The sequence below is a fragment of the Nansenia antarctica genome (genome assembly GCF_963989245.1).
Source record: "Nansenia antarctica genome assembly, chromosome: 5".
Classification (NCBI taxonomy): domain Eukaryota; kingdom Metazoa; phylum Chordata; class Actinopteri; order Argentiniformes; family Microstomatidae; genus Nansenia; species Nansenia antarctica.
Genome location: NC_137690.1, coordinates 64212235 through 64228538, shown reverse-complemented (window position 1 = coordinate 64228538; position 16304 = coordinate 64212235). Strand labels below are relative to the sequence as shown.

General features: G+C 41.5%; 1 protein-coding gene across 1 annotated transcript; it reads right to left on the bottom strand.

Moving 5' to 3' along the window:
• Positions 1–1162: 1162 nt before the first annotated feature.
• cfap221 (cilia and flagella associated protein 221) lies at positions 1163–14948 on the bottom strand (the record flags this gene model as incomplete). The annotated part of the gene is made up of 23 exons (XM_080531834.1): positions 1163–1328; positions 1700–1819; positions 2745–2840; positions 5392–5492; positions 5634–5792; positions 6193–6297; positions 7091–7198; positions 7356–7436; positions 7617–7708; positions 7881–7968; positions 8435–8530; positions 8782–8871; positions 10169–10256; positions 10371–10482; positions 10598–10730; positions 11362–11491; positions 12244–12403; positions 13144–13247; positions 13722–13822; positions 14037–14132; positions 14230–14316; positions 14487–14587; positions 14828–14948. The coding sequence occupies 23 exons, from the start codon at positions 14946–14948 to the stop codon at positions 1163–1165; spliced, it is 2535 nt and encodes an 844-aa protein (XP_080387960.1).
• Between the last annotated feature and the right edge of the window lie 1356 nt (positions 14949–16304).

Below are 16304 nucleotides of genomic sequence, written 5' to 3'. Positions count from 1 at the left end.
CAGGTGCAGCCAACAAACTCACAGAGCTCAGGATTTTGCTTCTAGGGGGTAAATATGCAGGGAAAAGCTCAACAGGAAACACAATCCTGGGTAGGGAGGAGTTCGGGAGCGAGACCAAGGCATGTCAGAGGGGCAGCACTGCGGTGGCAGAACGGCAGGTGACTGTGGTTGACACTCTGGGCTGGGACTGGAGCTCAGTGGAGGATACATCCGAGTGGGTGAAGAAGGAAGTTGCACGCAGCATTAATCTGTGTCCTCCGGAACCCCACGCTCTGCTCCTTGTGATCCCAGGGGATGTCACCCTGACTGAGAGTGACAGAAAAGCTGTGGAGCAACACATGGAGCTACTGGGCCTGAGGGTCTGGGAGCACACCCTGGTTCTGTTCACAATGGGGGACCGCTTCGGAGACGTCACCCCAGAGCAACACATCGAGAGCTGGAGTGCTGTCCAGTGGCTTGTGGAGAAATGTGGGAACAGGTACCACGTCATCAATAATGAAAACAGAACTGACAGACAGCAGGTCACTGAGCTGCTAGATAAGATTGAGGAAATGGTTGTAGGATACGACACTGAGCATCTACTCAACATGTACCAGCAAGCAGAGAAAAGCAATAGAGGGCTGAAAGAAATATGTGAGAACCAACAAAGGACAATAGAGAAGATGAGGCAAGTGATCAAAGAGAGATGTACAGATTAAAGAGCTGGTGGACAGTAGACCGTTATTTTAGAGACATTGAAGAGATTAAACAGTTTTCAATGTGAAAAGGGGGCCAAATAAATCAAGGAGGAGACTGAAACACACATTTTAGTACAGCTATTGCAGTGACAATGCCTCCTAATGTGACGATTGCTAATGTACCATGCTTAGCAATACTGAAACCTGCAGGGATAGTAGTTTGTCCTTTTTGCCATAAGATGGGGCTAAAGTAAGCAAAATAAAACATTACCAGTTTCAACATGTCTGAGTGTACTATGTTATAATGTCCCATGTTGACCATGACACAATCATATTAAACCTTTATTTGTCATTTTATTTATTTGCCAGAAATAAAAGCACCTGAAACATAGACATGACATGAACATTTCTGTGTTCTAATGTACAGACATATTATAAAACTGAAGTGAGCACTACATATCTAGCACTTACAGTACATCCATAAGTCAATCCAAGTTGGTGTATTTGAATTCCAGTGAATTCCAGTGTACAACTTTGCCACGTTTGCACTTTTTATTCTCTTGTAGAGCTGCTAGTGAACTACTAGTCATTGCCATGCCTTTCAAATGGTTCAATCGCGCCATCACCTTGGAGCCCAGGCTATTGGTGGAGCTGGAGGAGGGTGGGGTACATGTGGGTAACAGTGGGCTTAATGAGAACACACACTTTTACAAATAACTTATTGATACCTGAGAAAGTTGGTGTGTGAGTGTGTGAGTGTGTGTCCTATGGCCATGCCAGTATAGATATCCACTGAGATGATGCGTCTAGAAGCATTTTTGGAACCTTTTGGGGGACAACGAAGCAGTCTCATCATTTGCCTCAATGTAAAGTAGCCTATTTTTGTATACCTCCAATTTTTTGCTGTGGCAGCTTCAGTGTTCCCCAAAAGGGGCATGCCTGCCATCTTAAACATCATTCTGCGGATATATACAGTATAGATTGCTCTCAGGGATGAGAGGTTAATGCAGTGCAAACGGTACCTGTACCCTCTGTCATCTTTACTGCTGTCCTCTCTCGGCTGTTTAGAGGGTACACTCTCTGGCAGGGGGAACACTGCTCTTATAATCTCTGGCGTGAGAGACACTCCTGTGCCTTCAGACCTAGTAAAAAAAGATCCACATGAAAAGGAACCACATGAATCCAATAAAGACTTCCCCTTCACAGGAGCCAGTATGGATTTCTGCTACTTTTATTGTAGCCTTTTCCACAGCAGTGCCAGTGTGTGCCAAGGCTTACTTAGTGGCCAGCTAGTGTTCAAAACCCAGTACTTTGAGCCTAGTGAACAAGGTAGTTTGAATGTTTTGCACAGCAGTGCTTTCTATTCCCACCCTGTAGTATGGTTTGTTTGAATTACATTTTGAATCATCTGAATGAATGAATGAATGGTCTTTATTGTCATTGATATAGTACAGGTACCATACAACGGAATTTGGGAGGGGGGGCTCCCCTGGTGCTAGGAAAAAAATACTAAAAACAAGAAGGGAAAGGAGCTGGTTTACATAAATAAAGGCTATATACACTATCCACTATACTATACTATACAAATAAAACACTGTGCTGTACTCTATGCTATGCTATAAATATCCTAACATTTCCTATCTCTGAACCTTATGTACCCGAGGTCTGACTGGTTATCCAACAGGTTCGGGTAACTTTTTACCAGTTTATGGAACTTTGATTGGTAAAGTGCTATTCAAATCAATTTGATGACAGTGCAGTACAGCGAACTTGAACTGTACTTTTTGTATTAGCTTGCTAGCCAACTAAAGCACTTGGTTGATAACAATATCCCGCCCTTGCTCTAAACCGCACCCCTCGCCCTGTCTGGCCTCATAAGGACCAGGGGATAGAGGAGTCTAAAAGCCAACAAGCACCAAATAGGCTCGGAGTAAAGCACTGTTGATGCCGGGGAGTGACTGGGAAAAGCAATTGGCCTTGGCTGGCCCTGACAGGCATGGTGTAAGCCCCACTGTGGAAAGCCGGCTATTGAGGGGTGATGTCGTGTGTCCTGAGTTTATTGCTTACGGCTCATCATATAGCTCTTCTCTCAGATCCTCAGGAATACCATTCAGAGCAACGGGTGCCTCAGCTGGAAGCATGTCAGTGTTAAACGGGTCACACCTAGTGGAACATACAACAGACATTATTTAGACATCTGGTAAAACCTGGAAACATTCTATTCTAGTTTCATTCATGCATTGTGTCTGGTCATTATGTTAGGACCAGCTACTGTAGGGTAGATAGACAGCTCACTATCATATTTCACATTCCCCATCTGTGGGGGGGCGGGGGGGTCAGTGTGGCCGGGCCCCGGGGCGGGAGTGGCATTGACGATGTGGTTAAGACCTCAGTCAGTGTGTGGTGTGTCAGGAGGGGTGTGTGTGTGTGTGTGGGGTCGGGGGGGGGACGACGACAGCCACACACTGTCTTAACACATGGTGGTGCGATCCTCCCGGGAAATTTGGATCTCCGTTTCTTATGCAGGACATTATTCTTTCTGTGTTGTGAGTTATTATTTGTCACCCCGTGAACAATCGATCGACCCCTTGGCCTGGCCGACTGCGGTCTCGGTGGAGAACACAAGACTCGCAGACCCTTATTCTTCACAGTAACACATACATTCAGCACGGTTTACCAAACCACAAGGCAGCAAAAGCCCACTTGACGAGGCGAGAGTGGTAGGAATAAGTGGCTGACTAGCTGCTTTCGTAACAATTGACAAATCGAAAACAGCCTGTCGGGAGACCTGAGGAGGTCTTACACTGTTCAACGACAAGCACACAGAACAATTCAGTTCCATTATCAAAATGCTGACGACGTGAAAAAATTCAGCCAGCCTATAGGCAAGTCAGAGGACTTGTGGCACACAGGCTATTGTACTGTATCTTATTGTATATAGCTTGTTGTATATAAATAGAGCTTGTTGTATTCCCTAAATATACACACAGCATTTCACTCGGATTTGTTTGGACACTAGTTCAACAGAGCCTAGGATTATAGCTTATTCTTAGTAAGTAAGACTTTGTCTTGAATAGATTCCAGGGAGTCTGCACCCACACTCATAGATCTTAGACAAAGGAACAAATTCCCAGTCCCTCCTCACCCTGTAAATATGGAATAAATCGTTGAGTTTCCACTCGCATGACTGAAACACTGGCAGTGGATCTAACAGACTGTAACTACCTGCCTTAGGGAACTTAAAATGCTCTGAGTTGGAGGCCGAGGTAGGAATCCTGAAGCACTGTGAGCTAAAACATGACGGTTTTGAGATGTTAACATGTTAAAAATTATACTAATAATGTTAGTATGTTAAATGGTATGATATGATAATGATAATGATAGCTGAAGTATCCTAAGCACCTCAACAAGCATAACAAAACATGTTCGCTCTTAGGTATAGGCTACACGGCGCCGGATTTGACTGAAACGGTGATGATCTGATATCGTTTGCACGTCACAGCTACACGCCAAATTCGTGAGCTGAGACGGTGATGAGACAATAACGCTGTGTTTCCATATCGTTTTCGGAGTCGTGTGGTCGGCGATTAGGTGCGTTTTTCGATAACGGACATGCACAAATGTATTGTGGTTTGCTTAATACTGTTCAGCACTTGAGGTTACATTCAATGCATGACTTGTGCTATATAGGCTAAATAAGATTATGAAAGCGTCATGCAGACGTAATGTAAGTGGAGAGGAGATTGATCGGGAGTTGACAATACTACCGAGTGAATGAAAATGAATGAATTTAAATTATTTTACGGAACTGTCTCAATTATATTTGAACCATTTTCTGGGTCTACCAGTACGCGCATGCACAGTGTACCTGAATACGCGGTTCCACGTGGCCAGAGATTCTTTTGAGCGACAATGACAAAAACGCTTGTGTGGTCAGAGATCGAAATTGCATTTCGTCCGCGTTTTGTCGTTGTGTAGCTTGGGCCTTAGCTTCATACCATCACATCTCAGCTGTGAGCTGGGGGTGAGGGTCAATGATAGTCAAACAGGATACTCCTAAATAGTGTAGTATGTACTCATAACATACAGATGAGCCATCCCACATCAGTATGACACCTGTCATCAGCTATGTACGTTATGTCAGATGCATGTTGGTTCATGAGACACTGGTATGACTACTGTATGCAGGGTTCCCACACCTTCTGAAACATCAAATTCAAGCACCTTTCAAGGACTTTCAAGACTCAATTCCCTCAAATTCAAGGACCCAACACGGCATAGTTTAAGACAGATCTAGATGAGAATGTATATAATAGGAACTGTCTGCTCATAGACAACAATTAAAAAGAGAGGCTGTGTGAACACTAGATGGTCTCTTGCCTTCTCTACCACAGCACAGCAAAACAATATATTGTGAAATATGTGTAAAGTTAAGCAATACAGAGACTTATATACTAGTTGTCGAGCTAAGTAAAGTTGTTTTTTTTTTTGAGAGAGAGAGAGAGAGAGAGAGAGAGAGAGAGAGAGAGAGAGAGAGAGAGAGAGAGAGAGAGAGAGAGGGGAATTCAAGCACTTTCAATGACCCATGTCGTATTTTCACAAACTTTTAAGGCCTTGATTTTTTTTTCTCAAATTCTCTCAAAAACTTTCAAGGATTTCAAGGACCCGTGGGAACCCTGTGTATGTGTAGAGCGGGATGCCGCAGGGTCCTTACATGCGTGGGGCCCGGTTACTGGTGAGTGTGGGAGTGGAGGACAGAGTTGCCAAGGCGGCCGATGGGAACTTCTTCCAGGTCATCACACCTCGGATCACATCCTGTTGTTGATCGGGAGAAGACATAATAGTGTAAAACTGTGGCTAGAGCTTCAGTTGTCCCCGTTCTAAAGAGGAACGGCCTGCTTTTTTAGCTTGAATGTACACTTTAAGCTGTGTTTTTTTGCACTGAAATGGACTTACCGTTCGGTCCAAGAACCTCTTCTGAGTGTCAGGGGTGTGGACGCCACCGATGGTGCTCTTGGGGACGGTGTACCTGGGCAGTGGGCAGAGGTGGAACTCCAGGTCACTCTCTAGGTAGAGCGGGGCTGCTTTGAAGGCATGGAGGTAAGGAGCAGGGTTCTACAGCACAGGAGACACAACATCCCAAAGGCCATAGTATTATGGAACATGATCTACGCAAAATGATCACAATGATCTGAAAAATCATCAGGCTAACTAGATCACCGAGAAGATTACTTTGAGAAAGTAATTTGATAATTAGGAAGCCTACATAGTTAATCACGTTGAGATTATGTTGAGAGATACAACGTGACAAAACTGCTCCACCAAAGCATATACAATCTTATTCATGAACACACTTAAATGAAGCCCATGCAATATGACCTCATTATATAATGAACAGGTTATATAATTGTGTTATTACCGTTGTATCATGTCATTATTAAGTAAGTACCTGGTATGGTATGTAATGTTAATTAAAGTGACAAAACAATCAGGTTACTACAAGATGTGGCCTTACAAAGATCCTGAGGGGGTGTGCGTAGGGAGCTTCCAGCAGGGCTTGGGGGGCAGTAAAGCTCAGGCTGGGGGACTCGTCATCAACCACCATAGGCATCAGCTCGTCCTATGAGACAACATCACCTCAGCAACCAGTACAGAGCACATAACAACACATTGTTGAAAAAAAACGAGAGGTTTATCAATCCTGCATCATAGCTATTCTGGCAAGAACATCCAGTGTTTGATAGAGTGTACTGTACTGTATGTAGTCATGGATGGGACTCAGATGGAGTTCAGAGTTCAGATGGAGAGCTGACCATACTTGAGTAGTGTTTATCTAAGGCTGAATAAGGACATTCAGTTCTGGAGAGGGGAATGTACAATAGATGTCAACCATGGGAAAATCTGAAAGTATGGTAAACACTGGATCTAGTGCGGTACTGTATGTGTGTCATCTGAAATGGCCTGGAATTGCTGTGCGTCATAATCTGCAGCATTTGGTTTTTCTTTCTTTAGGTACTGTAAATAAGCATCCGTCTCTGGAAGCCAGAGCCCATCACGGTCTATCATATATGAAATGCTTCCGATTCGTTGTCTTGTATATATATATACATGTTATACAGTCATGGACAAAAGGAGTGTTACATGCTTGGAATACAATTATTTCTTACAATTTGAAAATGTGCCAATCTTGTCCAGTGCATTTTAGGACTTCTGTGTGGAATTAGATCAGATTTAGCTTTTTTTTGTGTTGTTCCAAAGCAAACAAAAGAAATAAACACGTGAATACAAAAGCAGTTTGTAATTACAATAATTTTCTGGGAGAAATGGTGCATTATCTGACAGAAGTGCAGGGGAGCCAATATTTTTGGCCATGACTGTATCTGTGTATGTCCTTACGTATTACAATGTCTCACCGTTGCTCCTGTGCGTAGCGTCCTGGCCAGGGTCAAAGGAATGTAGTTGGCTGCTGCCTCAAAGGCAGACACAGGCTTGTACCCCATCAATTTGTAGTGCTGGGGAACCTGCAAAAGTAACACGGGTAATGTAAGAGAAATTTGCATTTTATTGTATCATTTATCCCAAAAAAACTCTTCCTGCAGTTGCCAATCATTGAGTTAACTGTTTGCAGTCAATTTTAGAGGATAATTGTATAGAGCCTATTTTGTGGCATACATGTACCTTAAGACTGAATAAAGGAGTGTGTGGTTTCACTAGGACTTCAATGGGCCTAACAGGGACTGCGCCCAATGCATTTGGAGCCTGGAAACATCAGGAAGGCAACAGGTGTAAGTTATGATCAGCTCCACATAACAATGTACATCATTTCAATTCATGCCTCTAGTCTAAGTGAAACTTGCTCAAATCAAACCAAATCACTAGTAGTGTATTCCAATATAATGACTTCTCATCAAAGGGTTGGTTAAGGACCAATGCACTCACAAGTTCATCTGCCTGGTTAGGATGGGGGAAGATGGGGAAAGTGAAATGAAGCACATTGTCTGGTGATATCTTCAGTAGAGTCTTCTGCTCAACTAAAACAGAAAAAACAACGTGTTTGTGCTCTTTTGCCACCTCTAAATTCACATGTCAATTCACGATCACTGACAAGTGGAAGCACTGAGTACAGTATGTCACTTTTTAGCATATAATTTACGCCAGAGAGAATACTTTATCCTGGGGGTGTCTGTCTCATCTGTGAAGTACCTTTCACTCCGCTGGACGGTCTCTTCATGCTCTGAGTCAGCTCCCTCAGCTTGACAAGTCTGTTTTTCATTCGACATCGAATCACAACCTGGAACACAAGTGCCTTGTTTCCTGAGTACAGTATGTTGGTCCTATACCCTAGAAACCCTGCTCGCTTTGCTGTGCACTTTTTATTATTTCATCATTCATATTTAATGATGTATTTACATATCGTGTTTGTTGTTTTGAAGACGGGGAGGCAAACCCTGTTGTCTGTCCTGAGGAGGGTTCCTCGAAAAAAACTCTGACCCAGAGCGTCCAAAGTGTGAGAATATTTCAGCAGAAACCAAATAATATTGTGCTTTGTTCACTGTGCACAGCCCAAATGGCATACCACAGTAGTACAACTGGCATGTACAGTACAACACGCATTCCAGGAAACATTCAGGAATTTGCCATGCAGGAATGTGACACACGGGACGGTGCTGATATGGCTTATGATTGTTATCACAGGGAACTTTATGCACAGTTACATGCCGCTGAATTCTAGAAGAGACAGACTAAGGGTTCAGTACCTTACGAGCTGCCTGCTGGAAGAGCCTCAGAGCTCTCTGCCTGACCTCCAGTTGACTGCTGGAGTAGACGCTGAAAGTAGGCGTGGCCTCAGGTGCCTGTGAGGGGCAAATACACAGTCTCACTGTTGTGACTGTGGTGAGGCAGTCAGACTTAGATACTGTACAAATGCATCTCAATCTCGCTTTAGCTTTCTCATCTGTTATAATATAACAGTTATATAAAGGATATACAACTACAGTAGCTGCTACAATAGGGGAAGACACTACACTACATTCTACTGGGAAAGAAGGCAACATGAATACCAGTTGATTGTTGACACGACAGGGCAGTTTTGAGACTTGCTTACCTGTCCTGCATTGCGCAAAGCACGCCGGTTACAAAGCTTGGGTTGACCTTTGGCAAAGTCCCCTTCCTTCCTTACATCTCCTCTTCTAATCTGGAATGAAGACAGAGCAGCTGTCATGTTAACAAGACAACCCGGGTGAAAAGAAATGCAGTAGAGGGTGATCCACACTGAGGGGTAGTGCATATTGTGGTCCTGGCCTGAGCTCAAGATTCCAGAGGAGACACACGAAAGGAGTTTATCCAATAACCAAGTGGTTGGCCTCTCCTCTCTTAAAAACAAAGGGTTCCCATAAAGCATGAAGTGTGTGAATACAGCGTTTATAAACAGAGAGGGGAGAGGAAATGGGAGAAGAAGTGCTGAAGAAGTGCTGTTAAGTGTCCATGAGAGTTCTTTCAACTGTCATTTCCACTTTCCTCTTTCAACAAAACAGTGAAGCAGCAGAAGTGTACTTCTCACTGCAGCTTTGCCACAAAAATAGAAGAGGCGAATACTTAAAAGAGGTCATTAATTAGTCTGTCTGCCGCACATTAAAAAACACAAATGGTTTAAAATGATTAACATAAACCATAAAGTGTACCAGTTTCACATAAGGTCAAAAGTGTTGACAACTATGGCATAGAAAATCTAGAAAGTTGGGAACAGATTTTTGATACCATGGCACCTGGTTTATGATTTAATATACAAAACAATCATTCATACCACAGTCCCTTCTTTTCAATTTAAACAAAAAATGATTGCTACAAAAAGAATACTCAATATGGGATATTGAACAGTCAGACTTGTGCAGATGCTGCCAAGAGGAAACAGAATCAATAGATCATCTATTTTGGTACTATGGGAGGCTCACTTTTGGAGTCTTAGGAGTTTTAGGAAGGGTTGTTAAACCATAATATTGGTGTGCAGATAGACCTTCAATCTTCAATATGGGATCTGAAAACCAAAACCAAAAAATATACAAATGGAGAGGTTTGTAAAACATCACAGTAAAAAAAAGGATGTATTTCTAAAGGAAATAATAAAATAGTAATATTCTAACTCTATTTACTAATCTTAAAGCTGATTTACCCCTTAAATAAGTAAAGTGACCATGGCTGAATTTACACTTCATTCACCGGTCTCAATAAAACTAGAAAAGAAAACCAAGCATATTGAAATATTTACTTTTTGGCTGTACAAAATGCTGCAAATTATTTTATATATTAAACAGAGCATTAATAAGATATCATGTAAAATGTTTGACATATAACACGTCAATCTCAGCTGAAAAAATACATGTAGGCAGACATAAAGTAAATAAATAATGTAATTCTTTATTCTCTTTAGGCAAGGATGCATTAGCCATTGGAAGGCTCTCAGAAGATACTGTAGCAAAGAAGACTTACTGTACCTTATACTCATTATCTGCTATGTCTCTCTCCTCCATAATCTGTGTCTTGGTCTGTGCCGAGACAGGGTCCTTCCCAAGGTGAACTTGCCTTGATCAAAAAGAGCAGAGGTGGAGGTTTATAAAAATCCTATACTACCATTTTGACTGGAATATAACATATACTGTACATGATCATCAATGAACCCTCAAATCTCCACCCCACCAGCTGAGGTGATTGACCCTCTCCTCCTGGACGTCCTGTCGAACCTTGTTCTCAAACAAGGCTTCCTTCATCTGTCTGGTCTGGAGCCCCAGCTTGGTTTGGGACATCATTGCTGAATCAAATAAAAAAGACAGGCATGGTTACAGTATAAGCTGGGTTAGCATTTACTCTTAACTACCTGCATCCATGAAAATAATATTTATGACGGTATGGCCATGTTCGTCTACCTTGCCGCAATTCTTTAGAACTCATTTTGTCTGTTTGTTTTATGAGCATCTTGGCCACTCCAGCATGGGTTGACACATCCACTGCAGTCTTCAGGCTTGGCTGCACATCTGCATCTCTCAACTCCCTCACAGCCTATTGAAAGAGACATACTGTATAACATGACATGTGATTGACTAGTGATTGACTTGTGATTGACTAGTGATTGGCTAGTGATTGACTGGTGATTGACTGGTGATTGACTAGTGATTGACTAGTGGTTGACTAGTGGTTGACGTGTGTCTGTGTTCCCCCCCCCCCCCAAAAAAAAAGTGCATCTTGAAAGAACAAATGGTACTAGCCTCAACGATCCGGCAAGACAAGCTAGGATAGTTTGTGGGTAATTTCCTTGACTGAGAACGTACACAGAGACTGAGAACGTACACAGAGACTGAGACAGACCTTTTCCAAAAACTGATGTTTGTGGTGAAAACCAATGGGAAGTACAGAAAGACTGACCTTTACCGTTTCTTTTTACTGTTTTCCCCTGCTTTTATATTCATTCTATGCATGTAAATGTTTTTATATATGTTTATTTTATTTTTTTCACTTAATGTTCTTATTCCTGTTGTAAAGCACTTTGAGCTGCATTTCTTGTATGAAAGGTGCTATATAAATAAAGCTTTATAATACAAATCACACACCCGGTCACTCAATATTGATACCCTTATCTGTATAAAGACTGTAAATTGACGAGTGAGCACAGCAGGAGAATATGCTGCAGTACCTTTGGCTTTTCATGTGTCCTCATTGACCTGAGCTTGGTTTTGGTCAGAGGCTGTATCGGAGTGACATGCGGAGGCCTTCGACTCGCAGTAGACATCAGTTTCCCATGCCCCATGGCTCCCTCCTGTTGACTGTGATAATTTACACACCAATGCATTTCTTTATCAATAATGCTATATGTTTGCATGGCTTTCTTTTTGTATCACTCTCATGTAATCATCCAAAAACATTTGACAGATAACTCACCTTTATCAGCAAATTATTATTATTGTTATTACCCAAGAAATATTTAATAAAGCCAACGATTTATCCATATCTTGTGTGTCAAATATTAACAAAAAAAAACATTGTTGCAGTGAGTTCCCTAAATGATTAACTTCTCTCAGCCATAACTCGTTGTTTAGGAGATAAACAGATCGGGTCTGAGTGATGGATTACACCCATTTTCTCATGGGAACAAATTCAAGAATTATGTTTCATACAAAGTACAAACAAGAGCAGACTGTTCATCAGTGTACATAAACGTAAGTGTTCATGTCTGTTTATAGTCCCGTGATTAAGCATCCCAGCTAGCCAAACACATGAATGATGATGTCCATTTGCACTTCTGGTTAGATGCTAAAATGCATTTTATTGTCTGGTACTTTGTCTGGTACTCTGACAATGCCAATATAGTTGAATCTAGTCTAATCTAATCTAATCTAAAAAGCAATAACATGATTAAGAATATATAACATTTAAAGTCTTGTCACCGTCACTATGACCTGTTTTTTTGTGGCTTAACGCTGGACCAATATTGATCAAGTTGAATTACAGTGTTGGGCAGATATACTGTATAGTAATCATTCAAATGTCAACATGTTTCCAAGATTGTGTTGAGTACCTGAGCGCCAGGTGAGGCGAGGAGGATCCACTGAGCGTGCAGACGTAGGGTTTGGAGTTAAACTGGGAGATGACCACCTGTAGGGTCACCTGGAATGTACCATACTGGAATGGCTTGAATGTGATCATGACCTCCACCTTCCCATGGGCAGGAATGACTCCTATAATATAATACAAAAGAAAAGCTCATAGAAGTGACAAATAAATCTTATTTAAATTAAATCAGAGCTAAGGAGGACCTAAGCTACCTTCACTACCACTATCAAATCAACCTGCTACTTTCCCACGTTTTAGAGAATATGTATTGCATCTCTCTTTCAGGCTAGACCATGAACAATTTGAAACAAACACTTTTATGTAGTGGTAGTAGAACACTGAGGATAGAATTCTTGGATAGTTCTACCCAGTCTGAGGATGTTTCTAGTGAAACCAGACATCCGGCATTACTGTCTGGAGAGCATTACTACGCCAGAGACAAAACAGCACATGAGGAGCAGTGGGATGCACTGAACCCCAGGCTGCTTTGTGTCAAGGTGGCAGTAGCAGGCTGGAAAAACATGTTCAGTTCCACAATAATGGATACATTGGTGTTGATGAAGAACAGCTCTGCGGTGAGGGGTTAGGTAATGAGCTTATTCTGGTGGATGAGTTCAGAATCAGAATGGTCTGGGAAACTTTCGTCTACATGGTCCAAAGTAAAAAAACATATAAAAATAAAAAGAGAAAATCACCTCCAACGACTAACAGGAACATTTTAACCTCATACTGTATGAACAGTAAATCAAAGTATGTTTAGGCCTAAATATAGGCAAATACTGCAGTCACCAGATGTATCGTTATCTACTGTAGCTAAGACAGGGATATCATTGTCATCTTGAATACAATTCTTGATTAGGGTTACCTGAGAGGGGCTGGACAGAAAAGGCCTTATGTGGCTGGATAATGTACACCTGGAACTCAAAGTCAATGGGACAACTGCAGCTCAGGGGAATGGCACGGCTGACACTGGAAGATTTAATGGAAGCAGATGAGAGAGTTATAACATAACCCCAGCAAGAGCAGCACCCACAAACAGATAGGTTATGTTATGTGTAGCTTATTCCTACAATGCAATACAAAGCTAAATATAACTTGCCGCAGCTATTCAACAATCAAAGCGGATGAGAGAAAAAATACTTTAACTAAGTTATTTGCCTTGACAAATGAACTCCAATACAGTGACCTACAACCATCTTGAACCATTAGTCATTAATAAGGACTGTGTTTATCCCTCAAACAAGCTTTGGTTGTCATGTTTATCATTCAGGCTATTTCAGAAACGGATGTGTAGCCCATGAGACAGTCAGCGTGTAGGGGATAAGGAGAGAGTTCAGAAAACAGGGATGAGGGAGGCCCTACAACTATTAAGGGCTACATGCCATGAAAAAGGTGGTTGTGGTTGCTTGAAGACAAAACATAGCCATTTTCAGAGAGCCTCACCTCTGGCCCAGAGGGACAGCCAGTAGGCCGATATGGGATGGGATGTGCAGATCATCAATAACTGGGTAAGCATGGACAGGAACAAGCAGATTATCATCTCCCTGGAACGAGAAAGAACATGATACTAATATCCCTAACGCTTCTGTTTCTTGGAGGATTCCTAGTACCCGGGGATCACTGAACACTTTCATTTCTTTGTAACACAGAAAATCTTTGGCAAATTGGCAGTTCAAAAGATTAGTTGTGGTCGTTGAACAGATAACCAGCATGGCAAATTGAGCTCAACAGAAATAACACAAAGTAGTGGATTCCTACCTTGCAATGGACGCGAATACAGTCATAGAAGTATCGCCATTCATCAGGACAGAAGTGCACCTTCACTGTGTAAGAAAGTCCTGGGAGAAGTCGATGCTACATGAACACATTTTATGGAGGGAATGATTATCAATACTACATAAATCAAGGAACATGTAATTTTCATGACATTAAGAAGTAATCAACAAAATACCGTTTTGGTATATCTAGTTTGGAAGTACTTCGTTTGGGTGGGAATAATATGAATAGTTATCACTTCAGAAGAGTAGTTGATTAGTTTCTGAGAAAAAGAAAAAGAAAATAGATTAATTTCACATGTTGTGCAATTTAAAAAGAACATTCAAAATGCATACTGATGCGTAGGCTATATTTACATTGAAATCTACATAAAATGTATGTGTTGTCATGATTTCTCTTTGTAAAATGTACTGATTGATAACCTTCACTGACCAAGACCCTTATGTAATCCTTCCCCAAGTCAAAACCACTGAAGTGCATCACTGACGGTTCTGCTTGGATTAGACTGTTGCTCTTGAGTTTGGCAAAGATTTCTGAAATATAAAAGGATAATACATGATTATGAAGTACAGTAGCTGAAATAAGAGCACACGGTTGTAAAAATGAAACAGAACAACCCACGATAAGTGGGAAATATTATGCCATTTAGGCTAGGTAAGAATGGCCTACTGTTGCTGTGTATGTGAGATTGGGCATTGACTGAGTAAGACGCTACTGGATAATTGTATTGAAAATACAGAGTTGTGAAGAGGAAAGGGGTGAAGTGGTCATACTGGTCTCTAGTAGGTGATGAGGGACAGCAGGTCTCCTGGTGGTCTCCTCCACCAGCTGGCCAAGTGGAAGAGTGGTCTTCTTTCTATAGGGCTCTGTGAATGTCCCTGATGCCACTTCCATCCTAGTATTCCTCTAATTCACTGACATCTTCATGATGAATTGGAGATTATGAAATATCACATTATTAGCTAAACACTAATATAGCCAATTTACATTTCAAGCATCGCATGGTGGAATACTGTCCATGTGACTTAACTAAGCAATGACAAAGAATCGCCTAAATGGAAGTATTAGGTATCATTATATCAGTACTGCATCCAATACCTCGAAATAATTGGGGAAAGTGGCCCAGAGTACTAATGGTGCGCTGCATTAGCTAGGCCAGGCTAGCAACTTGCATGCAAATGATAAGCAAAACAACAGCTAGTTAACAGTATGGGATATGACAGCAGGTCATATTTCTTTTCTGAAGAAAAAAAATAATTCGTTTAGTTTGTTGTAGTTCATTTGTATAAACAAAACACATTTTAATCTGTTAAACGAAGTAAGTGCCTTTGAACGCTGGAGGTTCCACATACCTGTGTTGTCTCAAAAGAACAGATCTCCACCAAACACTCTGGTCGTCATAGTGATGCTTCCGGGGCTCGGGGGTGGGCGGGCTAGTTCTAGGGCTGCGTTCGTCAATTTCCTCTGAGAACGCCGGAGCGCACACTGCGTTCAACGTCATAACGGGACCAAGTAATTTGATTGGACAAGAGGCATTCCATGAGTGCTGCAGCAGATTTCCAGAGAGGATTTACCAACGCAGCCCTAGAGAGGTGTGGATGGGGATGGAGATGCGGGATACCAAGTAGGCTACAATAACTGTCAACCCGTCAGTACTGTTGATGCAGTTAATTGGGTTCAGCTATTAGATGATGCTGCTGCTTGATTACTTATGTTTTATGTTTGATTACTTTTCATTCAGGCTTTATTTCATCAGACTGCAGGGTTAGAGTTCAGAAGGTACACAACCTTTTTGTTTTTTCTCAAATAGAATTCAAGGATTACAAGACTGACAAAATGCACATAATTGGAATTATTGGACTTCTACTCTGCATTCAGTCAAAGGTGAGCACGCACGAACATGTGTTTATTATGCACGTGATTAACAGAAAAAAACAGAACAAATATTTGATAAAACAAATAATTCTCTACAGAAGGCTAAAGCTCATCGAGACTGTGAACCTCTCACAATTCATATTAAAGAGGAGGAAAGGTGCATTAACGAATTGCAACGATATAATGTGTCCAATGTCAACCAGACAGGTAAGTAAACATTAAATGGGTAAATGTTCAGCAATAATGGAGTATGGTTATCACCATAAGCTTTTTCATGTATTTAGGCTATCTATTTATTTTCCTAAAAACTAAACATGAGCATTTCGATTTTATGTTTACAGGATTTGACACCATTAAAGGGGCAATCCGTAATTG